The sequence below is a fragment of the Anopheles coluzzii genome, chromosome 2, assembly GCF_943734685.1.
Source record: "Anopheles coluzzii chromosome 2, AcolN3, whole genome shotgun sequence".
In the NCBI taxonomy this organism is placed as follows: domain Eukaryota; kingdom Metazoa; phylum Arthropoda; class Insecta; order Diptera; family Culicidae; genus Anopheles; species Anopheles coluzzii.
In genome coordinates, this window is record NC_064670.1 from 83,831,505 (window position 1) to 83,857,157 (window position 25,653).

The 25,653-nt window shown below is 42.9% G+C and overlaps 1 protein-coding gene across 1 annotated transcript in view; it reads right to left on the reverse strand.

Annotated features, from left to right (window-relative positions):
- Positions 1–8,955: 8,955 nt before the first annotated feature.
- Positions 8,956–25,653, reverse strand: part of LOC120950630 (dendritic arbor reduction protein 1-like) — a 101,481-nt gene continuing 84,783 nt past the window's right edge. The window contains exon 6 of the mRNA XM_040368820.2: positions 8,956–11,747. Within this exon, the coding sequence (XP_040224754.2) occupies positions 11,560–11,747 (188 nt within the window). The 3' untranslated portion in view covers positions 8,956–11,559. The remainder of the gene's footprint in view (positions 11,748–25,653) is intronic.

Below are 25,653 nucleotides of genomic sequence, written 5' to 3' on the forward strand. Positions count from 1 at the left end.
TGTTCAGTGCGACGAATACTGGACGGATTGGTCTGACGGATGCACAGGATCGACTCAGCGTTGGTAGGTTTAAAATTTCTCATGCGCTTCATGGTAGCGGTAGAAGGCTCATGTAGCTTGATGTGCTTTTTTGTTGTAGCAAAAACGTTGATGTATTGTACATTCTAGATTCAATCAAAAGCGCTAGACACTTAACAAATAGCATCGATTATAAAAGAGCGATGCGATCCCGCCATTATTGGTGTTACGATCGGTGGTTCTAATGGTGATGGCATAATGCAACAACAGGGCAGCAGGGAAGGAACCGCTGCACGGGTTCGTGAGCGAGAAATGGCAGATCTGGCGCGACCTATGTTAAACAAGCATTGCTTTTAATTCCAACCCAAGGACTACCGCTTCGCATGTCCAAGTGACCCGTAAGTGCGGCGTAAGAAATGGAGTCATGCTCGCAACAGCAGCTACCTTTGAGGCCGCAAACCATCTTGCCAATTGAGCACACGTTCGGCTACATAGCAACAGGGTCTCGTCACAGCCAGAGACGGAACGGAAGCAACCCATGTGCAACAGACCCTTGATTTCCTTCGTGGCGGTGGTGGTGGTGGTGGTGGTGGTGGTGATGGTAGTGATGCTGTTGGTGTTCCTTTCGTGTAGCCTCGGGCAAACAAACGGCGGGGTAACATTTGACGACCACCGTAACCATCCGTAACAATGCTAACATGGTTATGGTGATGATTTAATAAAATTAATTCCTTCTGCAAAAGGGTTGCCGTTTGACATTTTTCATTTGAGCTTTAGGGTTCGGGCAACATTTACAGTACGTCCTCCGATCTATGGATGTGTTTGATCGTACGCGATCGATAAACGGCAAAACGAGAGAGTGCCCACCGGGAATGGGTTGACGAATCGGAACGTGAGCCCTATTGCACCATTTTATGCTTGCTTGCCACCACACGGCTTGCTGGACTCAGCCTGAGTACAGGTTGGTTTTAGCGGGAACAGGAAGGGAAACGCCGGAGGATAATGAGGGGATGAGGGCGACACCAATAAATAAGGTGCAAATGTAATAGAAAATAAAAATTACTAGCGCAAAATACGACCTTCAGCGTCGAGGTGAACCAAACAGGGCAACAGGACAGGGCGAATGGCTCCCCGTGGCCAACCGGAGCCGGTTCGCCCGGAGCTGCTCTCGCTCTCTCCAGGCGAGTAGGAAGTCTCCGAGGGGGCAGATTAGCGTGCATTAAGTTTGTGTTTTGTTTTTATTATTAGATTACAACTTAATTCTAGCTTTCGTGCAGGTTCGACATTTCGCTACTCTTGTTAAAACGTGCACGCACGAAAGTCTCAGGGCTGCTGCAGCTCACCGTATGTGTGCCGACGGCTTCGTGTGTGTGTGTGTGCCGCATGTGGCGATGGTTGATCGCCCGAACACCTGCCCCATGCTAGCAGTGGTCGCACTGATAATACACGGTATAGGAAATTAATTTGAATATTCATTACAACCTCCGCTATGCAGCGGCTGCCGGACTGCATGGGGTCGGTGTCAGGTCGGGTGCGAGTCGGTTGGAGTAGCGGGGAAGCGTAAAATATTGACTATTAATCAAATTAAGTGCAGCTTTATAATTAGTATATGGCGGCGAGAATGGGCTGTTGGCAAAAGTGACAAAATTGTTTTGGTTCGCCATTTTACACTGCAATTCAATGCGAATGAAACTATCACTGCTTTCATACATTCTCTGTTACATTTGAAACTAATATTGAAGTATGTAAAAGTTAGTATGTTAAGTTATACTTCTGGGTACGTATTTGACAACTTCTAAAATGCATTAATATTAAAGAGTTGGTTTGAATTTAACATTGGTTTACTTCAGTTTGATTATCGGTACACCTGTGTACTTCTCTAGTAAATTATTGAAAATTACTAACAATGAACGTTTCTGTTACCTTTCCTTTGGCGTATTAGTATTTTCATAGTAATCATTCTTTGCAGCACTATACGCATTGCCATTATGCCAAATTAGGGCGTTTGGAAAGTAGATAGTTTTTATTACTCTTGACATAAATACGGTAAATTCAAAAAATGTAGAACTTTACTACAACGGATGTCAAATTTAAATAGTCTTAAAAGACTAGAACAAACAAGTTTTTTTTTTAAAAACGTTCGAATTGCGAAAAAAAACCTTAAGTTTGGCAGTGTAATTTGTTTACCAACATTCGCGATTTGTAATTGTAATCATACTTATATTGGCCAATTAGCCTAAAGTGCTTAGTATATCTAATATGAGTCTTAAATTTAAATAAAATAAATAAATAAAACAAATTTGAGTCTTAATTACAAGAATAATATACATTCACGTGTTAATAAAACCTTAATGAAATTAAATGAAGGACAATGAACGAAAGATTCATACCAATTGCCTAAACCGCGTCTGCTTCACAACCGTAAATGATCCACATCTTACAGTAAAAAAAAAAAACAAATAAAAACATATACATGAGCCTTTTATTCTTTATTTTATTAAGTTATCAGGGCGAAGAATATAAACGCTCTTGGTAATTATGCATAGCTTAAAGGTCAAGCACAGAGTGATATGGCCAAGTTGACAATAATCGTCCATGATTATCGGTGCATAGATATAGTTATCCTTCCTTTGAAGCTCCTGATCTTATATATTATAACTTATATTATTTCTATTAATCTGGCCACCATCGTATCTTTCTGGTTTATGGATTCTGGTTCTATAAGATATTTAGTGTGCCACACTGCTCAACAAGCTAGTAATTGCTCCTTTTCTTCTATATGGCGTACTTATGAGTTTCTTAATATTTGCTGATGATGTCAAATTATTCTCATGTGTTTCCTATCTGGATGATCAGATCAACCTACAGACCTCTCTAACAGTTTTCATCAAACGGTGCGATTGGAATGCTCTCTCAGTTTGCATTGATAAATGTTGAGTTATTTCTTTTTGTCGTTATAGAAATACCTTAGTGTGTGATTATTTCATCAATGATAACAAGTTGAAAATGTTTGAGCTTTTTTGTGACTTAGGGGTAACTCTAGATTCACAACACACTTCGAAAATATGATATTCAAAGCAAATAAGACGTAAGGTCTCATTTTTAACATATGCAAGGATTTTGACCCGTTGTACATTAGAACGCAACACACTTCGAAATGTCAGTTTAGCCAGACCGGTCTTAGAGTACTGTTCTGTAGTTTGTTGCCATTATTTTGAAGTCTGGAATAATAGGATAAAACCAATCCACACTATGCTAATCGACACCTCATTCTGGAGCGGAGTATTCTACCTACATATCACGCCAGGTGTCTCCTATTTGGGATCGATACTCTCGCAAATTAGCGGGATTTGGATCAAGCCTTCTATTGTGCGAAAATATTACTTGGTGATATTGATGCAGCTGCAATATTCAAATACGCAGGATGGCGTGGAGGCGTCCGCAATTCAGGCCGGGATAACAGATTGGCAGACGAAGGCGCGAGACCGTGAGCAGTCTACAAGACCGCAAAGCGGTTGTAGCGCCTTTGTTATTAGTTGTTAGACTTCCTTTTTTATTAGTAGATCGTCAAAATACATGTTACGTATTTCACAATCCTATAAACTCCATGTCCGATACTCTAATTCTTCTAGGAATGTTTTTTTGACTTCAATGAATCGTTTGAGGTGTTTTGATACCGAGCACTTAGGTAAGATTAGTATAAGTACATATTTATCCGCTACTAAATTACTAAATGTAACTTAAATTTAAGAACCTTATTGAGCCAATTAAGGTTGATAAGTTGAACGTAAAATACAAATACAAATTCTGCGGATTTGTATCGCAAGACTGCAACAAATTTTTTGGAGCACACTATTTGCACACCAGGGACAGTCGGTTTGACAGCGTGGATCTTAAAATTTCATCCACCGTTTGGAATTTGAATATCAAATCATAGGGTAAATGTACCTATAGTGGTGGTAGTACCAATAGTGGTGGTATTGAACTAAAATGCGGTTCATACGGCAAATTAAAAGTAATTAAGTTATTTACGTTAGTGTGAAATGTTCTTTAGCCTTTTACAAAGGGTTTAAAAGTTAAATGGGGCCATTCCGTTACTTAGTGACCGAAAAATCCATTATTTTGTGAAATGAGTCAACATTTTTCCAAAATCCTTAGGATTTCATAACGAAACCCATTTTTCTGTTAACGTTCTAAATGACCACATAACCACGCAATTACTAGTTTTTCTACATAACTGTTATGAAATGTTATTGTTTAACTAAAATTATTTGCCTTTTTACCATATCTATGCATTTTTGAGTGTTTTTTACCATAGTGCCATTATAGGTACACAAAACAGGCATGTTCCTATAGTGGTTATAGTTATAAAATCAATAAAAACAGGTCGTTTTAGATTTTTTCGAGGATTATTTTGACATGTCGTACTGTTTTCACTAAAATAAGCAACAGAAATTAGTTTTATGTAGGTAATTTACCAAAAACAGGCCAAAATTCGGTTATCTGGCAGAATGAAAAATTGACTTCAAATCAAGCACACTCCTCCGGGTGTAGGTTGACGACAGGTGTGATGCAGTACTTTAGTGAATAGTTTCATCAATCAAATTTATACATTTTTTTTTACGATCAAATTACGCAAAAAATAAATATTATGGCATTAATCCTTGCTATTCATACGAAAACAGCTTCTAAACTAAGTTTCATTGATATTATACACCGTTTTTGATGCATCTTTGTTTACCACCACTATAGGAACACAATACAACGACTATAGGAACCATACCACCATTATAGGTACAACGAAGCAGTCACAAAAATATGTATTTTTTCATAAATTTGATGTATTTCGTGGTAAAAATGGTTGTGATTGCAAAGATAAAACATATTTCAATTGCTGTGTGTTAAAATATTCAAGAATTTACCTTCCTTACACTTTAATTCCATTGAAACACATCGGTACTACTACAAATTGCACCACTATTGGTACATTTACCCTAATACCTTTTTAATTGTTTGTGACTGAATTAATTATTGATGCGCACTGTTGGTTGATCATATTCATCTCAATCTCATATAGCCTACAACCTAAATTTTGTGTTTAAATTAAGCGTTTGATGTTTAAATAGGGGCTATGTTTTAACTAATGAATTACTCAACGGTTGCATTACTGATTTTTTCCATCGAATAGCTAAGGATTGTACTTTTCCAGTCCGTTTTCCATTTTTTTATCACTGAATCTTTTTTATTTGGGATTAAGTATGTTTTTGAACGAGTGGTATAAAAATGGTCTTCACAATTTCTCAAACATTTTCCTGCCATTTCCTTTAGTTTGACGTATCCAGTTTCGAGAATGATAAAGTAAATCAACGCATCGTAAGTAATGATAAACGCTTATCGTCTAACTGATTACGACTGCTTACTCAGCATCATTAGTGCCCAGCATATTAGTGCCCCATTACCTAGCCATTAGTAAAACACGGTACAAATCACTGCTCATCAAACCGTCCACCCCGTCTGCCCATCCTACGCCGATAGTGATCGTGTTCACGGCTACCGTGCACCGGACGAACGACCATCGATTTCGCGCTGCAATCGCTGCATGGGCTGGTGCTTCTGCCCACTGCAGCAGACAACCTTGCTCACAACAGTAGCCACTCTGTGTGCATGCAGCGAGTTAGTGAGCCGCGTTTGCCGGGATGGGATCCACTGTTTGCCGTGATGATCATGTGAAGTGATTTATGAGTGCATGCAGAAAGCATACCGATGCAACAAACAGCTGTCATCGATGGTTTTCTAATGGTTCAGATCGGGCGGTGCGCGGATGGTCGTTGCTTAAGGTATGCCGGAGGAGACAAGCTGCCATTGAGCTGACTGATGGTGTTTGTTTATGAAGTGTATTTGCGCACGTAAAGGCCCTGTCAGTTTCGAATAGATAAATGAAAGAAGGGAGCAAAAAATCGTAATAAGCACACTGGAGAGATTAAGTTGTTTTTCGCAATAGATGCTTTGCTCTAAGACAAACATCGGGCGGAAAGTGTTTGATTAGTTTGCCTGCGCCATCCTTGGCGTGAGCACATCGATATGCAAACGCGACTGCAATGCAACGAAATGCATTAAGCTGCAAAACGAAAACACGTCGCAAAAATGTGCATTTTTTCTGCAAAAAAAATGCATTTCAAACAGTTACTTTGGGTGAAATACTTGATTGAACCGTTTTGCGCGAAAAGCACTTAGATGCAAAAGAATTGGCTCAATTAATACGTATCACATCATTTCCTGTACCCATTATTAACAACATTACAAAACCGATTTACCTTTCGCAGCAGTAGATAAGCCACCAAACATGCTGTTTGTTTTGCTCTCTGAACGATTTACGATTCCTTCCAGCGGTCAGCAGTCGTAAATCGAGGTCTTAGCGCCATCGTATCCCTTTTTGCATGCCTTGCGGAAAAAGGGGAATCATTTCCCATATGTTTCCTCACCGCCATTTGACTCTTTCGTAACGTCAAGAAGAAAACAAATTCTCCGAGCGTGCTGAAATGGCCGGAAGGAAGATGCACAAATAAATTCCCAGCTTAACGAAAGGCAGTGCAGCGGACCAACAGTATCGTCACGCTCGGGGTTCAGTGCTGTATTCTTCCGAAAAGCTGTCGATGGTGTAGAAATAACTTATCGTAAAAATCGTAAACAAATGAAGATATGAGGATTTCCTTTCTGCTCGTACCGTATAAAATATTGTGTAAATCAATTACGACCAAACGATAGAAGGGGTTTGCAACGCTTCGCCACAGAACGTTACCAGTTTGGTTCGCTGTTTGCCACGGCATCGTACACAAACGATCTGCTCCACACGTACACGAGAGCAGTGTGGAGCTGACGTCGAGCCAGTAATCATGGCACGATCATCGGCGCTATCATTATGGATTATTATTATTTTGTTTCGATTTGTTGCATTACACCTTTGCTATTGATGTTTGTGTGGAAGAATTTGTAGTTTTTTTATGTTCAATGGAAGAGAGACGACACATTGCATCGCCAGAGGGTTGGTAAATATTGTTTTGTCAAACAAAGCATAATATTGGTGGAATGTAATGATGCTTTAAGTTATATTTAAATAAGATTTCAATTTTGCTTTGAAACATGTGTAGGAATTGAGCAATATTTTCCATACAGCCGAATTATTCTTGAATTAAAAGAATGGATGAGAAGAAATAATATCGAAGCTTTACTAAATATTTCACAGATTCGAAGATGCACTTTCCTAAAACAATGCAAAAAGTAAGCACAAAACCACACGAGAAATTAAATTGTAGGGTTTTTTTCTCTCTCTCGTGTGCACCAGCCATTCAGCCGGTGCACGTTCCATCCGGGCGCATGATGAAGATCGCAAACATCCATTTATTACGGCCCATAGACAGGACGCCGTCGATAACGATCGAAAAGTTGGCAGTGCCGTCGAGAAAGCGGCCGCCTTGTAGTGCAAGGGGGGAATACGACCAAACCTACCAATACCTTATTTCACGTATGCTTGTGCGGTGAATGATCATCATAAAGTTGTGGCTTTTGGACACACGATGCCGGGTTTTGAGCAAAAACACAATAAGATCGAAGATCACTAATTGTTTATCCTTGTGCGCGTGGGGGCGGTCTGGACCGCGTCGGACCGAATGGCACCGAATACACCGGGGCAGAGTGAGAGGTCTCCGGGGTTGCGTTCTGCGACTACGATGTTGCGATATCGATATTGAGATGTAGAGATGCTGCCAGAATCATGAAGCGATTATTGCGGATGGAAAGTGCGCGTGGCGTTGCGTTGCGATCGTGTCATATTTCGCCATCGCCACCCATTTCACTCGGCCGGGCCGGATACTTTTTCACCAGCAGCAGGATGTGCATCGCAGTCAGCAATGATTATGACAAACATAAACCTTCGTAAGAGGAGAGCTGGGAGGGTGCTTGGAGCTTAAGGGTCAGCTTGAGTCTTTAAGGCCAGTCTGTGTGTGCGCAGTATAAGTGAATGAACAATTTAAGGCAGGAGGGTTTTATTATACCTCCGGGCGATGTGGAAACGTACCTTTTTGAATGTGATAGAGGAACTGAGGCATAACCCTTACGAGAATGAATGTCAGATCAGTTGTTTTTTCCCTCAAAGTGTATTTGTCCAGTAGAGCAGTGATGACCTTTTTCGATGCATACGATGAGAGAGCTTTACATGTGAGGATAAGTTTTAGGAACACTTACTTTATAAAATCCTATGCGTGATTATTTGAGGCATTAATAGAAAAAAGTGTAATAGCTAAGAAATATTAATAAAAAAATGCTAGAAATTTCTTAACATTATGCACTAGTTTCAGAAGACTGATACATTCCGATTGCTAGGTTTTAGTTTGCACAGGTTTTAATTTGTATAAATATTGTTTTCTTACTTTTACGCCTCCTGTAGTAGAACAAATTGCATCTTTCTTTTCGATCGGAGAAACAACAATAGCTCTCATGTCTATGTTAAATTTTATATATGTCCAATCTACATTATACCAAACGAATTGATGAATAAATTTAAAGAAACAATGAGCTAAGCGGTAGAAAAACCTAGGCGTTGCCATATTGCAAAAATGAAAAAGTCCTTGTTGTTTGAAAAAGAATAAAATTATTCTATTACCTTTTCTCAATGAAATTTGGTTAAGTACAATGTTCAACATGAAAAAAGTAGAAAAAATTCTAAATCGATTGTCTGCAACATATCTCTATTTGAAATATTGGAGCTCGATACAAACCAACTGATTCCGGTTATGTCTGTTGCAACCATAATGTTTTGCGTAGGTGTGCTGGAAATTGTGATAAAACTTTGCTTGTTTTATTCAAATAGTCGTAATAGTGTGATATTCTCCATCTCATTAAATACTTCAGAGGCAATAAAGACTAAATAAAACACGTAAGTTCTTTTAAACATTTATATATTTGAGACAAAGTTGAAACATATTGCGCGACAAACGCTCTTCGATTCGTTTCGATTTACTTACACAGCTAGCTTATAAGGTATAGTTTTTACCAAGTTGGTTTTTGTTTACGCATAATACACATAAAAAATAGACAGTAAGCAATGAAGGATCAAACGTGTTTTGTTTAGAACAAATGAACGAAAAGTTGTGCTCACAATAATTGAAGTAAACTAAAACTATCCAAAGAACACTTACACAATAGCGTTGCATACAGTATGATAGGGAAGCAAATCAGTGAAATAAATTTCAACTTAAAACGGTTCTTTCCGTTCCGGTAGTGTACTAGTGGCTATCAAATTAAAATAGCAATAAAAAACAAACAAATAAACATACCAATAGACTACGTTAATCTATACATAGGATCATTACACACGGTTGTACGAGGTGATTAATAATACTATGATACTTTGTTCGAGGCCTTCGGCAGCAGAAGTGTTCAACTGTTTTATCCTCATTCGCTGTGATCTCTGTGTTGTACTTGATTGCTTTTTGCTATTTAAGAAAGATTGATTTTTTTTTGCAAATGCCATTTTAAAAGAGAATATTGTTCATTTTGATGCATTAGTCAAGGTGCTCATCACGATTCCGTATCCCCTCTATCCACTAATGGCAACTTAAGAACACACAAATGTCGGTCTTGAACCGAAATGATGCACACTTAATTTGGGGAAGCATTTGCGTAAGTACGTTAATGCTGAGCCGGATCTGTAAGCCTATTTACAAATATTTACCGCTAAGAAACTGTATTCATACTGTAATTTGATTTACCTTAATAGGATCACGCAAGTGCTGGTGCTATTCTGGTCGAACTTTAAAAATCGGTTTGATCGTCTTAAGTTAACAGTAGTACTTTAAAATTGTTCGATAAATAAAGTGTATGGTAACATTTGAAGGATGTTCTGCACAAACATCCTAACCTTTTGGTAGCACTTTTTAGCAAAGGAGTAGGTAAAATAAAACACAATTAAATACAAAGTAATTCTATCCTATCACTAACGCTCAGTAAGAAAAGGCCATGGATTGGGGGAAAGGTTTGCAAGAGAGCAAGAGATGCCAAGGGTAATAGAGAGACAGGATAATTTTGTACGATTGTTTAGGTTCGAAACGTGATTGCATTGAGATCAGTTTGTATAGAGCGCTTTTGTTTTCGGGAAGGGTTTTTTTTTAAAAAAATCATATTTTATGCGTTAATAGTGACTTCTAGTTTGTGTCAGTGTTTTTGTTTTGCTAGCGTTGTTTTTGTAAGAGCGCTTGGAATGTTTAGCATAATTACTACGCGTTTAAATTTATACTACAAACTATTAAGTACCGTTTTGCAGCTTCATGAATCAAATTAACTTCATTAGATTTGAAACGTTTAATTTGAACTAGCAAATTCAAACCAAATGTGAATAAAGTACTTTTTAGCACTGGCAAGGCGTTAAGTTTTTCGGGACATGTTTTATGTCATGGACTCATGTACTGAGTTTAGTTTGATGACTCATGTTTCTTCAAAGATCAATATTGACTTGAGAGAAATTCCATCCATTTCAATTGGTTACTTTTCAAACCTTGATATATTTGTGCTTCTGTAAACTATATTGAAATTTGAAGCCATTTGAGCAAGAAATTAACGATCCAGTTCTAGTTAATTGTTCCACAACCGATCTGTTTGCTCGCAGGTGTAGGCGTTTTGGACGCGAAATGCAAGATGTGGGTGATCTTTTATTGTTAAATTTCGAAATACGGTCACAGTGAATGGGTTCCGGTTCAAATTATACAACAATACGAATGTTACGCTGTGCTGTTAGTTTTTTCCAAAAAATATTTTCACATCCACATGGAAAGTGTGCCAGCGGGTTTGAGCGTTGGTGGGTGTGGAAAATAAGTATTGTATTGTTGTGAAGGCGTTTTTACATGTTTGATCATTTTTTACCAAAGCTCCGAAGGCCTGTCCAGAGTTTGCTATTGTGAACGCAAATTTTGGGAACGCAAGTTGGGGAGGAATCCGTTAGGTATCGGACATGGCGCATCATTCGACAAATATTGATGCAAACTGTTATCGTTTGTCGGTTGCGAGCGGTATCGCACAGAATAGTGCGGGTGGCAAGTTCATTGCATTGCAGAAGAGCAACTTTAATTTGTAAATTAACAGACCATAGAAAGGGTGTTTGGTGAGAAAAAGATAATTAACACCGTCGGTGACTGTGTCAGTTACCTCATGCGAGAATCGAGCCGATGGTAAGCATACGTATGTGAGCTGCACTAACGGATCGGCTTGCGTTAATTCGGTGGAGGAGTCATACTAAAGAGGCATTAGCATGTTTTACGTACTCAAAAGTTGTTTGTTAACCGATTGACACAGTTGTTTGATTTTGGGCAGGAAGCTGCTCAAGTGGGTGGAAAATACATATGCTCTATACAGTTTTGTACGTTATGAAGAAAGTTTGCTCCGTCTGTTTCCAGCGGAGTCACCATCGGCAAGTTTGGGCCGAAAGAAATGAGAACTGACGGAGACGTAAACAGATATACAAACTTCTAAATCTGCTACGCTTATCAACTATTACTTATTTTTTGGTAAATGCCGCTTCATGTGAAGCGCTAAGTGATCACTGCGGGCGAAGCTGCGCTCACAGACGATGCACTTGAACGGTTTGGCGCCGGTGTGTTTGCGGTAGTGACGCGTCAGCTCGTCGGATCTTGCGAAACGCCACTCGCATTCTGGCCACTGGCAGGTGTACGGCTTCTCACCTGAAAGTAGAAAGGAGAAGGACGAAATGATGCATTAATTTGAATGGAATAACCCGGGGGTAGGAAATGCTAGGAAAGGAAACACAATAGAACTTGACATGATCACCCAATCATGCCTGCACTGATGTCTATAATTTCTAGCTTTATTATCAATGTCGCCTTCATCATCATCGTCGAAATACACAAACACATTGCGTGTCACTTTTACTTGCGGCTCGCAAGACATCGAGCTAGAGACAATCGATACGAATCATTGATTCGGGTTGACGACGTGATGCTATTCTTGATGTAAGAAGGAAGACTGCCGCCGTTGCACAAGCCCACGTAAACTTAGCGCTGAATGCAGACGCACGGCAAGAATTCAAATGGAGTATCAATGTTGTCCCATTCTGGAGGACAATTGCACTTGGTGTTTGCGAATGTTGTTTCGGTTTCATTTTCTCCGAAGAGATGCCATTCGCTTTGCCATTGGACCGATGACCCTGCACGGTACCGTATGCCAGGTACGGAGTGTATGCGGCACTTCGCTTGGATGTTGGATTTATGGGATTATTAAAAGATTGCACAGACCGTTAATGGTCGCTTGGACACCTTGGAGGGATCATTGTCCGTAGTTGGATGCTGAGAAGTGGCCCAAAGTGCACGTGGTGCGAATGTTGGGCAATCAAATGGTAATGAAGTGTGCGATGGGAATCGGTATAAAGAGGAACACTATCACAGGTATTTAGTGTCTTTTGATGCTTTGTAGGGGTTTACTGTGTATAAATGGTACAATGCCATCTTTAATGATGATTTTAAGCTGTTTTAACAATTGTTTACACGTACCGTAAATAATTGTCTTGATGTTTAAATCTTTTTCTTTGAACTATATTTGCTATAGCATATCATTGTTAACATGCAATTTATATCACAATATCGGAATAATAATAACTACACGGTCAATATATTTTTACACACCGTGTTATTTCATTCAAAGACAAACTAAAACATGATTTTTATGCCAATCAGATGTGAAGAGCTCTAGGTTAATTCATCCTAAAGATGATCACCACAAAGTAATATTTTTTATTTGACTGTGTCATAACATTTATGATTAAATATTAAAAATATTAAACGGAAGAAAAAAAAAGTTTCCTCAAATAATTATTTATGTTCGAATAAAAAAAGAAATGAAACATATAATTTAACGAACCGAATTACTCGTAATCTGCCCAAGTGTAATCTGATATATCGACCAGCTAATGCGTTCTGAAGACATCAGCATACACTTGAATGTCATGTTTTTTTAGTTAAATATTAGTTCAAAAATGTATTAGTTTGGCTTTATGTTGTAATTTTAGATCTTAATTTATTTATAGACTACGATACTGACTTCTGTTATCGCATTTTAAATATTAAGAATCGACCGCATCAATGTTTATTTCACATTTAATGTGTTAAAATCGATACAATTTGCTTCAAGACCAGAGACACTTTCAAACCCACGTAACTCCGAATCCAAGTAAGTCGTGATCCCTGTAACTCAGCAATGTTTTAAATATTCCGCAAATCTATTACAGATCATATGTTTAAAACTATACAAAGTGTGTCAAATAGCTTATTTACAGTGAGCATCAGTGAGGATAATCCCAATCAAATTTATAAATATGTTCCTAACATGTTCAACTTTGACACCATAATCACCAAATATGAGTTTTCGTGTGATTCAAAGGCAAGAATAATTGAAAAGAAAATTATGAATAAGATTTAAAATAAACTATTTATTTCATTTCTTTAGAAACGAGCGAAATATCCCTTACTCTGTAATTGGATGTGCAATAAGGAATCTTTGTACAATTCTTTATAATGTATTTAACAGCACAATATCAATCAGCTGCTTCAGTTATATATTCGAATAAAAATTGTCAACGAGATACTCAATATGCATTCTTCAAGCTGGACCATCTATTGATTCGAAAATGCACTCAGCTACGATTGGTCGACGTGGAGGAACGGATAGAATCGATGCTAGAAATTCCAAGGGGTACTGAGAAAATGTTATGCGCAAAAAATCACTGCACAGTTACACGCGCCGATCTATGGCGTAGGTTCTGGTTCCTGGCACCGTCGCACAAGGTATTGCAACTTTAGCGACGAACCGAATTGATGATGATGATGATGATGATGATGGTGCCGCGATTATGCGCTGCACTGATGGAAGGGGCAGATCGCTATGCGTGTGAGTATTTAACTTATTTCAATCACGTCGCCAACTAATGCAAACAAAACACTCCGCGAATGCTGATTGGCAATCGCACGCCGCAGTTTTCACATGCCACCGAAGTCGCAGCGGCAGCGAAGAGTGGGGATTTAGGCAGGGAGCAGACGAAGAAAGAAGAACGAACGAATAAAAAATCACACACATACAAATAGGAATGTTTCGTTCAATAATTGAATAATAATTATGATCGCGATTATCGATTATATTTTGCGGCGATCGTTTGCGTGGTGTTTCTTTTTGTTTCCCTGCACATCGCAAAGCGGTTTCGCGTTATGACCTATCGTGGGGGCACGATTCAAAGTGCAACGAATTTTGCGGCACAAATGAAGTGCTGGAAACTACCGACCCTGCGCAGTCGGAACAGCTTGTGGATGCCAGTGTAGAATGGGAGTTTGGTTTTCGTCCGTGCGTTCATCACCTACTCGTTTGAACCTCTGATCACCCATTACGGCATTCGACTGTCGATCAGCGAGATCGAAGATTCTTCAGAATTTTTAGCGTATTATTTATGAGCAACAGTGTTACGGCGGGGGTTGCCATAGGGATGTGTCTGGCGTTAGATGGCAACAGTCTCCCGGTGGAGTTAGTGGCACCAGCGTGTGAGCTTCGTGGGTGACAGCATCGCCCGAGTGTGTTTTTCCTTCTTATCCGACACACCGATCATCCATCCACCGATCAGCCATCTGCAGTTGTTAGCGGGAGCGCTCGAGCGCCTTACCGTTTGCTGACGTGGCGTACCGCACGGTTTCGCGCACGAAGCGCATTCAGTCCAGATCGGCCCCCGGGGGCAATGCGCGTCTTGTACGGCATTGCATCATGTGCGAAAAAGTTTGTTAGAAATGCAGCAATGCATTCAGAGAAGCAAAAAATAAAAGACACCACCGTATGTGCTGCGGAACGAATTCGGAACGGCGCTCAACTTTGACATTTCCACAACAGTTTGTGGGTATGTACAACGCATTGCGCTTACGGGCTGGACGGCCAGAAAAGATGACAAATGATTTTCTAATGCAAATTCACGATTTCATCACTAACCCGTACAAAACCGCACATACGATGGACTGTTGTAAAAGTTACAGAATCCATCCCGCGACATGCTCCGTTGCGGGAGAAAATGGCAGGAAAAGCCGATCAGGAACCGCAAAAGGTGAGCTTATGGATATGAGCAAAGGAGTGTGAAATCTTATCATCCAATGCCATGTTTGCAGCAAGTCGGGATTAAAATGTCACTTTCCCATCGGCACAGGAATACACGTGTGTTACATAATGGCTTAAACAAAGCGCCTTATGTAACGCACGTTCTAGGGAAGGGGTTTCTTGTGCAACAGTTCATCGAAGATATGCACTTTATTCTAGAACATGTGTGTCGTATAATAACAGCTACAAAATATCGAGCATCTTAAGCCAACGGCTGCAGTGTTTGTGCATAAACTTATTGCAAGTTGTTGCTGAGACACTTTTATTTTTTGCTAGATCATCTTAAGAACGCCCGTGGTGGAATAGAACTCGAGCCACGCGGGCAGGTACGTATCAATTATAGATGCAAAGTAATACAGAAGCTAATTTTGTTTGTTCAACCTCTTCGGTTCCTCGACCATGTGGCGATTCAGGCGGTAATTAATCATTCACTACAATTCTTAAGCTTGTACGACTGATTAATCATGCACGATCATGTCAATTAGTCTGGTGCTAAGGTTTCCTGTCCCAGCCCGAACCGAAGGCGTCCTCCGCAGTAGACCACGGCGTCATCACATCACTTGTAATCGATCAGAACACCTCGCCGATTAAAATGGTACCGCTTCCCATTCGGTTGGTACATGCGCTAATGATAATGATTAATCAATTATTTCATCAAACTATGATTGGAAATTATAACTCTAAACTGGACCACGCGAGCGGGGGGAGCCACCGTGCACGAATGCGTACGTCAAGTGAAGGCCCTTGAAAAGCCAGGTTGCTTCGGGGTTTGGTTAGGGGAATGGCTCCTAGCTCCAGCCGATCTCCGCCGATGGTGTTGCGCCAGTGTGTGGTGCAGCGAAGCGGCCGGGAATGTAGGGCACGCCGATGTAGCCACTGGGCAGGGTGGTAAGGTGGACAAGGAATTATTGACTGCAAATCGAGCCACCAGGTGACCCGTCACCAAACGCTTTATGAGCCGGAGATGACTTGATTCATGTTCTTGGCGCTGTTGCTGGCTGCTGTGTTGCTGCGCAATTGACGCGCCAAGATCATTGCAGAAGCTAGTTCGGAGTCCCCGCTGTGGGGCCTTCGGTAGGCATCCCTGAATGTAAGGTTTGGGTAGAGAGTTGTGCCAGCGGGCAGCGCGTTGCTCGCCTTTGGCTGGCCAGGCACCAAGGAAGCAGACTGCGAAACTATCTTCCAGCACTGGACCGGTCCAGATGCGGCCCGGGCAAGAGGAAGTTTGATTTATGGCGGTGAGATTTTCATAGGATGTGTGTGTCTGTGTGTATGTGTCGATGCCTTACAGCTCTGTACAGGACAGGAATGTTTGCTCAGAAGCGGTGAGGTAGTCGACGCGGCAGACCCTGACAGCCTCGAGGCTTAGTAGTCGCACCGTTTGACATCGCGCAACGGCGAACGGGATCAATGTGATCTTGATTGTTGTTCAAGCATGTTTTTTTCTGTTGCGTTCATCAAACAATCGCACTATGCAGACTAGAATTCCGTAGGACAAGGGAGTGTGTTAGTGTGTGTTGTAATACAGTGTGAATCGAGTGCTTCGATGATCAATATCGTCGATGATCGCATGCGCGCCAGTATTGTGTGGACAGGAGAGGAGCGGCGGTCAATACGGCAGAAGTGCAGGGTTGATGCAAGAAGCGGTACTCAAATGCGCAAGCCATCTAATAATAGAAAGCTCTCGACGACTGCACCAAGCTGTTAATGCCAGAGTAACACCTCTGCACTAACGCTGACTGTTTTCGCTCAAGAATACATTAGCACTGGAACTGTTTTGCGGATGGGTTTGGTGCGATAGCTAATAATTTGCCAGCGTGAGTAATTGAGTGGGAGATGGCTGTTAGCAGGAGTTACGAAAATTTCGTCAAAACTGACATCGATCAACGCTTATGAGCAACACCCTGTCATCACTCAGTCTGCACGCCGGCTATCCTGGCATCGTTGCGGGATGCGTTTCTTCAGCTGAGTAAGACGTACCAAGCACATATCGAAGGCTGTAGGTGGTAGATCCTGCACCAAAACCAAAACAACCAAATCCCGAGACCCTTAATGCGTCGAAAAGACAATTACATGGGTCGCTCATTGTGGTCATATTTCAAATCGCAGCAGCAAGCATAATGGCGCAATGAGGGAACGTGTGCGTGGTTCCAGATCGACAACCTTACTCTCCCCTCCGCACCCCGGCCCCAGCTCCCCCTTTCGTACTGGTGGGAGGTAAAATCCCTGCCAGGCTTCATCAATCATCTTTGGGCAATGTGTAATCAACACGCCTCTGAGCCGTTGTTGTGGCCGTTGTTGGAGGCGACTCCACCGTCGTCCGTCTGTCGGACCCGCAACGTTGGTGATTTGCGGTACAGCCTACACGTGTGCACACCCCCTTTGCTAAATGTGCACGCATATCAGGCGCACACATCGGGCGAGGTGGATGGATATGTCGTGTGCTGTGCATGGGGTTTTATTCACCTAAAACAAACGCACTTCACCAACCACCAGCACACCAAGGGTACACGCGTGGAACGGGGTGATAGCAGTGCGTCACGCCAAAATCGATGAACAGTGAAGAAGGGAGAGGGGAGGGTGGTATGGGAAACGTTTGAAGCGTTAAGCCGGGCAGCCTCATGTAAGAAACACACGCATCAATCCAAGAATTAGCATTAGAAAAATCCACTTAGATCCTACGCAAACGGCTCGTACGCGAATCGATACGCGAATCGTGTCGATTGCGGTTGTGGTTCAGGTTGGGCTGAGAGGAGCGAATGGGTGAGTATCGTGATTTACGGTGAAAAATGTTCCACCCGGCTTCCTAGCCCTTTCGTCAAGTCGGAGCGAATAACTCTGTCGAGGTGCCAAATCTAGGAAGCACTGCTGGCCATGGTGCAAAAATGTGTGCGGTGAAGGTGCGAAAGAATGAGTGACGAGCTGGCAATGCTGGCTGGTATTAATTGCTTTTCATTGTTTTTATGGTAATTAATTCCGCGTGATTGAGGAAAAAAGCTTCGCAAGAGACATAAAAGATGGCGGTCTCCAAAGTAGTACTATGCAAGAATGTGAGATTTGAAAGCTACATGAACTAAGTTAAATTATGTCTTAATAAACCAAGTTTTATTTGGTATCAGGAATTTGAGTTCAATGTCTAAAAATAATTGTGTTTCTTCAATATTCATATTTTTTACTTTTATAATATTTTTACTTTAGTAAAACGATACTTTAACAAGGCCAAGAAACACCAAAAACGTTTACCCTTCTTCACAAATAGCATTAATAGACACATTTTAAATAAAAATTTAGTACTTTTTCCTAATACTGTGAAGGCAGTATCAAAAAGTTAGCAAACCACTCGGATGTTTGAAACGCCCCACTGGTATTTCCACTATGTTCCAACACCTCCACCGGCTAGTAGCAAACGATTCTAATAGCCCCGGCAAGTGGAAGTAGCCACTGCAAAGCCACCGAAAGTGGGTCCACTCGATCGATATCTTGCTAACAGGCGAGGACACGGGCAGGATGGCAAAGAGATTTATGGCCAGCGTGTGGTTCTGCCGGCATACCGAAATGCTGCCCTGGTGACATGGGGTACGGGGAAGGGCAGGAAGGCAACATGCAGGTCGGCGGAATTGCGGCTCGTGTCGATTCGCGACGTGACCGGCCAGGGCTCCTCCTTGTGGAAGGTATGCTAATTGACCGTCATCGTCATCGTTTTTAGTAGGTTTATTAAACCAATAGTCACAGTGTGTCAGACAGGAACATGCGGAATAGGTTGAGTACTATTAATTGCACTTGCCTGAAGCCGAAAGGACTTTTGTTCTCATCAGCAACAGGGGGGGAATGAAAACGGTAAGCCATTTTGTTGCCCTCCTCCTGGTATGTCAATTTGTTCACAGACAGCGCGGCTCGGTCGTCCGGGTTAACGGTTCGGTTTCGTTCGATTTGCGTTGACGCTTCGCTTTGTTTACCTTTAAGGCTCGATATTATTGATTTGTCTTCATTTACGTATGCTAAATTGATTTAAAACCAAATAAATATTGCCGACGAGCAGTGGCAAAGAGCGCAAACCCCTTCGGGGGTAGTTTGTCTTGTTTTCGCTCTATAGCCGTGAGCAATGCCGGGGCTCGATGATGATGGTGATGGCAAAACGCGACTACTTAGCCACACGGGAGCATAGATGGCGAGATGTTGGGCAAGGGAGAGAAAATAAACAAATGGCCAAATGGTTCGCTGGGGGACGAGAAATGCACCCGGCACGGGTAACACGGTAGCACACCGGTTGAAACATGCCAGCCCTACCGTGGTGTCCCTGGCCATGGAAATCAAGAACGGTAACGCGGTAACGAGGCGGTCGGAGGGCGGTCCTACACATGGAGCAGTCGTAATTGGAATGGAAATTTATTCGCGAATATAAATGAATTTGAATTCTAGGAAATTTTTCAATTAACTTTTTTCCTGCTCAAATGCACGTATCGCTCTCTTTCACCTGGTCGCATTTTCACCCCTTCGCGGGGCTGTGTGACACCGCGGTGGTCCAGGGCGCTCTCTCTCTCGCGACTACGAGATCATCCGATCCCATTTGCCTTGGCGGCTGGTGTATTATTAGCCTATTCGCGTGTGCCACGGTTTGGCCGTCGTTTTCATTCGCTAGTTTTTATTGTTGCTCAGGGTGCTGCGGCTGCTACATTAACCACTAGATGCAGCTGCATTGCCTCCACTTCCCCGTTTCGCGAGCGGCTTGCTGAACGGAGCTGTCAAAATGGAAGCGTACATTGACATAACGAGCTTACTGGCCGTAGGTACGGGTTACCTCATCGCGATGTCCATCCTTGGAAGTGAGAAACGCCGTGAAGGAAGCGCTGATGGGTGGAAGACGCCATATCCCGGCTCGTACACCCGTTTTACTCCACCTTTAACGCTCACTGCTAGCGTTCGCTGCGAGTACAGTGAGATTAAATGGGTGGAGAAAACTTCCATTCGCGAAAGTGGACTATTGCCAAAATCGGAACACTTTTTCTTTCCCCTTTCTTTCCTGCCCGTACAGTAGGCCTTTCCCGGTAAGGTATCGTGGGGTTCTTTTTTGCAAAACGGTTTTTCATGCAGCAGCAGCAGCAGCAGCTGCAGCGGATTCCCGGGTGTCGCGTACACATACATGGCATTTATTTGGTGGTCGCTTAATTAGAGCACCTCGTGGTCGTTAATTGAATCGACTAAATGTGGACAATTTATATCCCAATAAATCACTACAGTACCGGTCGTTTGGTTCAACCAAATTTATCAATTCCAGCCAGCAGCTGTGGAGACGCAGTGGCGTCTCATTAGTGCAAGCGATCGACGATGATTGGCTCATGCTTTGGGAGAGACATTATAGCACGTCGATTTGTCCCTGGCAAGAGTTTCTTGCTTTATGTTGAGAAAAAATGTTTTTAAACTATTAATTATATTTATTGTACTTCAAATGAATCTAGCTCCCTTGCTGCTAAAGCATTTCTATCGATATTTCAGTTAGTTTTTTAGTCAATACGTATTATAAAGCGCCTCATTAATCGCGTGTCTTGTTAGGAGGATTAGAGCAGACCTTCACTCCCTGGAACTGTAACAAATTGGCATAACTTGCATTCAGTGTCATTGGATGCATGCCACGGGGATAACGCGGGAAAGTTTATCACATGCCGGGAGCGTGTGTGAGTATAATGATATGCTAATGATTGCAAACAGCTTCCATTCCTTACGATTTCCTGGTTGGCATATTTTTTGCACCTTAAAGTTCCATGCATTTTTATCACACTCAAAATAATCTTATGCACTTTACAGATCTTGTTGAGCATTGATACATAACGTTTGAACGAAAGGATTTCACAACGATTTGATTGGTATGATTTACTTGTTTTTTCTTCTTTTGAAGCAAATAAACCCAACAATTTCCCATCACATTCCCTTTCATTGCATTGACCAGTCTAGAATCAGATGAGCTGCACAAGAATTCATACGATTAAATGCTAATGTGCGTCACCCCGTCTCAAAAGGGAGAGCGCAATGCCAATGCAATCGATCTCTGCATCAACGTACTTGCACATGCAGATGGCTTGCAAGCAGAGATACTCTCAACCTCCTGCTTCCCTCTCTTCATCTCGAGCGCGAGGTGGCCTTGGTTGGGATTTGCGTGATGAAATTGTAGCAAATTCCAGCGCACGTTGGCCTCGCTTTCGTTTGTGGAACAGTGTTTTTTTCCTTCTCTATGACCACATTACATCCCGCTCCTTAGGTGCTGCAGGGCAACGCTGCCAAGTGCTGTCACTCATCGATTATTTATTGCCTAGCACGAGCCTCCCTGAAGGATGGCGGGGGGTTTTCCTTTCTGCTACCGCAGCTACACGCAGGGCCAGGGCCGGGAGGTACTATTCATCTATCCATCCAGGCGTTCATCCATCTGAATGCAACCTATTGATGGTGGCCGGATCGATGGCATCGATGGTGGTTGAGTAATAGGAAGCATCCAGCGAGTGGGGGCTACCATTTGGAAGGATTGCAGGCTTTCGGGAAGCTTTGATGGGTGGCAAGGTTCGCATATTCGCTGCATGCCGAGTGTGGTGTCCAACTGAAGCGAACGCTTGCCAGAGGGCCGTGTGCTACACGTCGCAATAATTGATCATGAAATTTAAATTAAAATAAATCAATTTATTGCAATGCCCGGACCACGGACATCAATAGGGGATTTCATGATCTAAGGCGATCAATAGCAAATAGGTTTCACTAGATTTTGCATTCAATTATGCCGTGTTCAAGTAGGGGTGTTTTATTTGTATTTACTTTTAATACGACACTTTAGAAATGTGAACAATGTAGCAGAAAATAAATAAAGTGAACATTTATTTAAGTGATCATTAAGATGACGTGTGTGGCAAAATATTAAACGTTAAATGTATTCATATTAATGGCTAATTGTTGCACACTGCTCTTGAGTTCATTTTTTTACCACCCTATCCTATGTTACTCGTCAACTGAAATTCTCACCGATATTCGATTTGGTACAATTAACATACATCCAACATGTAGAGCAAAAGTAAATGTAAAACCAACCGACATGTACCGTTAGCGGAAAAGTGAAGGATTGCTTGTGTCTGATCTGCTAGCGAAAGTTATTCCACCGCCTGCACTATTAATTAGGCGAGCTTTTTTTCTCCCATCGATCCATCGTTCTGTAGCTCCGAGACCAATCATTAGGTTAATGGTTCAATAGCAGTATCGCGCTGAGTGTCGCCCAACTATCCTCGAGCAGCGCCTACCCTCCCGGGCAGCGATAATTTTCACATTTGCCACCCGGGCTTCTCCTTGTTTTAACTCCGTTAATGACTAATTACACCGATCAGTGATCGGTTTGCTGAGGAGACCCCGAAGCGTACCTCGGTCCGCCCACTGACTGATCGCAAACAATTAGAGCATCTGAGCGTCCCGTCTTTTGCCGTCCGCCAGCTCGAATTGTACGTGCACGAAACGTGCAACTGGCGCGGGCAGTTGGAAGGGAATTCTGAGGGGGGACGGAAAATTTCGAACATGTTCGAACCCGGCTATCGAAACACAATCGTGCCGCAGCGTGGTTCAGGAAATGGTTCACAGGATGGGGCTCGCGCACGGCCGCCCGTGGACAATTATTCAAAGCGGCCTGTCATAATTCATGCAATTGTGACAATTACTCTCGAACGCATTCAGACGCCCAACACGACCAAATCAATGTTTTCTGTCAACCTCTGGCTCCTTCGGGGAGCTAGTGGTTGGAGCGGGCGACCGATCCGATTGACAGTATTTGTCATAACAAACAAGAGTAACTACAGTGCTTATCAACGGCGGCTAGTCTCTTACGCTAAAGCTATGATAGGCGCTAGCTTTATGGCACAACATAAAAGCTAGCAATTGTTCCCGCTACGGCAATAGCTGAGAGTGATCGAAAACTTTGGCAGGATATGTGTAGTACCTTCTCAGCCCTTTTCAAACGTACTCTGACAGTTCTTACCGCGCTGGCGGGCAATCATGTGCGTGCGTCATGACGGGTCGGTTGAAAATGCTCACAGCTCGACTGTGTGCAGTGAGCTTTGCACAACGGATTAAGCTTGGGGTGTTCTCGGTTGTTATTATGGTATGTAAATTACGGTAGCTCTAGCGTCGGCAGGGCTGCGTCACTTTTTGCGGTGTCATTTGCGTGTCCGGGCGCTTGCGGGAGAAACAGGGGAACCAATCGGTATCGAAAGTATTTTTACTGCAGTCTTTCTCAGCCTCGCCCCCGCGCGGAATTGGTGGAAAGGAATTTGTCGCGCATTTTTGTTATTAGTGTGTGCCTTTTTTTCTCTCTTCCTCTGATGTATCCTCCGCCCCTGGAACGATGATGCCGGCGACCCAATACTTTCCATTGCATTACTGGCAGGCTGGCGACGGTATCGCTGGTGTGTCATTTTGCTGCAGACGACCATTAGGGTGACCGATGGCGCTAGTCGACCAAGTCCTCGCGAACCATCGCCCATTCGGGTGCGGGACGGGAAGAGATAATTCATAATTATTAATTATAATGGCAAAGCAAAGAACTAATAATTCACGCAAGCGGTAATACCCGGTCAACTGATGGCGCAAGCGCAGTAGCGTCGCAGAAGCAAGGGTGTCTCCCCGTGCAAAGCGTCCCGCTCGTCCAGGCAGAGGCGAAAGCGAAAAAACTAACGGTACGGACTCGAAATAGGCGGTGACATAGTGTGCAGCCATTGCAGTCTTGGCAAACACGCCAGGACGGCGTTAGAACGTGTACCGGGCGCTGAGATACGATCTATATTTCGCAACGGCCCCTGACCTTCGCGCTGGAAGTGTGATAGAAAAGCTGAAACACACAACCACATCCACGTAGAACCCCGAGAAATGAACTTAATTCCGTATTTACGAACAATTTTAGAGATCGCAAATAAAATAAATCATAAGAGCTCCGCAGGGTTGCGCCCGACTGTTGTCCGGTTTCTTAGTCACAGCTTGTACAACCACACCGTCGTCGGTTTGCCGGTATGAAGGAGCGGTACCATGTCCAGGTTGGCAGGCAGAGAGGTAGGCAGGCTGGAGTTAACCTCCAATTAGAACCAAGGTTAGGTCGGTAGCAACTCGGCTGCCCATTGCTTCACTCCAGTCGGCAAGCCACACTTGGGCAATTTGCATCGGTTGTTTCGATACCTTCCGCGCTGGAAGCATCAGGGCAGCAAGGAAGGAACCTCGGGAGCCTACGAATTCCGTTGGCGTGCCAGCTGACCGTCGATGGTGCGATCGCAGGGTTGGATTTGCCGTACCATGCTGACCATGGTGTAGCTTACTGAAAATTGCGACCTTAAATGAGTGTAGTGCAGTTTGAATTCAATCTACTCGGGTACCGGTTTTTTTTTCGTCATGGTGATTATTTGGTGTCAACAAGGGAGGGGGAGACTTTGGTTTTCATCGCCGTTTGGTTCAGGAGTATCGCGTTCCCTTTACATTGATGAATTGCGACTAATGGTTTCGGCGAGGTTTTCGGCTCGATAGCCTTTTGAAATGAATGGTATCAGAATTGACCTTTTGGGAAACAAATCGACCCAGAGAGAGATACCGCGGATTGTCGCCGCAATTGATCAGAGTGTGCGCAGAGCGTGGGTTACGATTGCAACGCAAGGGTTTTAACCATTTTTGTCTGTGCATGTGGTGGTGGATTTAGCTTATGATTGGATATGACCACATTAGAAGATTTACTGTCACGAAATATAACGCAGCTAGCATGTAAAGTAGGCCCAACTGTAAGTTTATGCCGTCAAAAGTTGCTTTCAATTAAAAGCCCCATTAATGGGTCGGGACAACGAGCCTCCACCATACGTCAAGGTGAGAAGAAATCGTGCATGCATGCCACGCCACGCCACTGCCTGTATGCTACTTTCCAGGTGCCAAAAAACACCCTTCCTACACTTCCCTATCGCTTGTCGATCGCCGCCGTTACTTCCTTGTACCGGTCCGTAGAAGGAAAAGCACGATCATTTATCAGATCGCTTTTATCAGTGACCGAACGGAGGAAGGATCGAGCTGCGGGAAAGGGTCTCTCCAGTTTAGCTCAGTATGCATGAGGCTGACTTGAGCGTGATTGGACACTCTACCGGGTGTCGACCGCTGGCTGGCCATCGGCAAAACCCCCGTCGGGCTTCCCCCTTTTCGGGACTGAACCGATTTGTGAAATATTGCACTGTCCTTCGTATTGATGGCTTCGATGACGTGTTTTGGGCGATCGGGGCTGTGATCGATTTAGTGTTTCGCTGTATGTAAACATCACTACCCGCTCACTACGGTCAATGCAAAAAGCCATACGCGCAGACATGTGCCGTGCGTCGTGCCCGTATGGTGGCTGTTTTGATGTTATGCTGATGGAGGCTGCCAGCATGCCGGCATTCTATGTACGACACCGTTCGCTACCTTTTC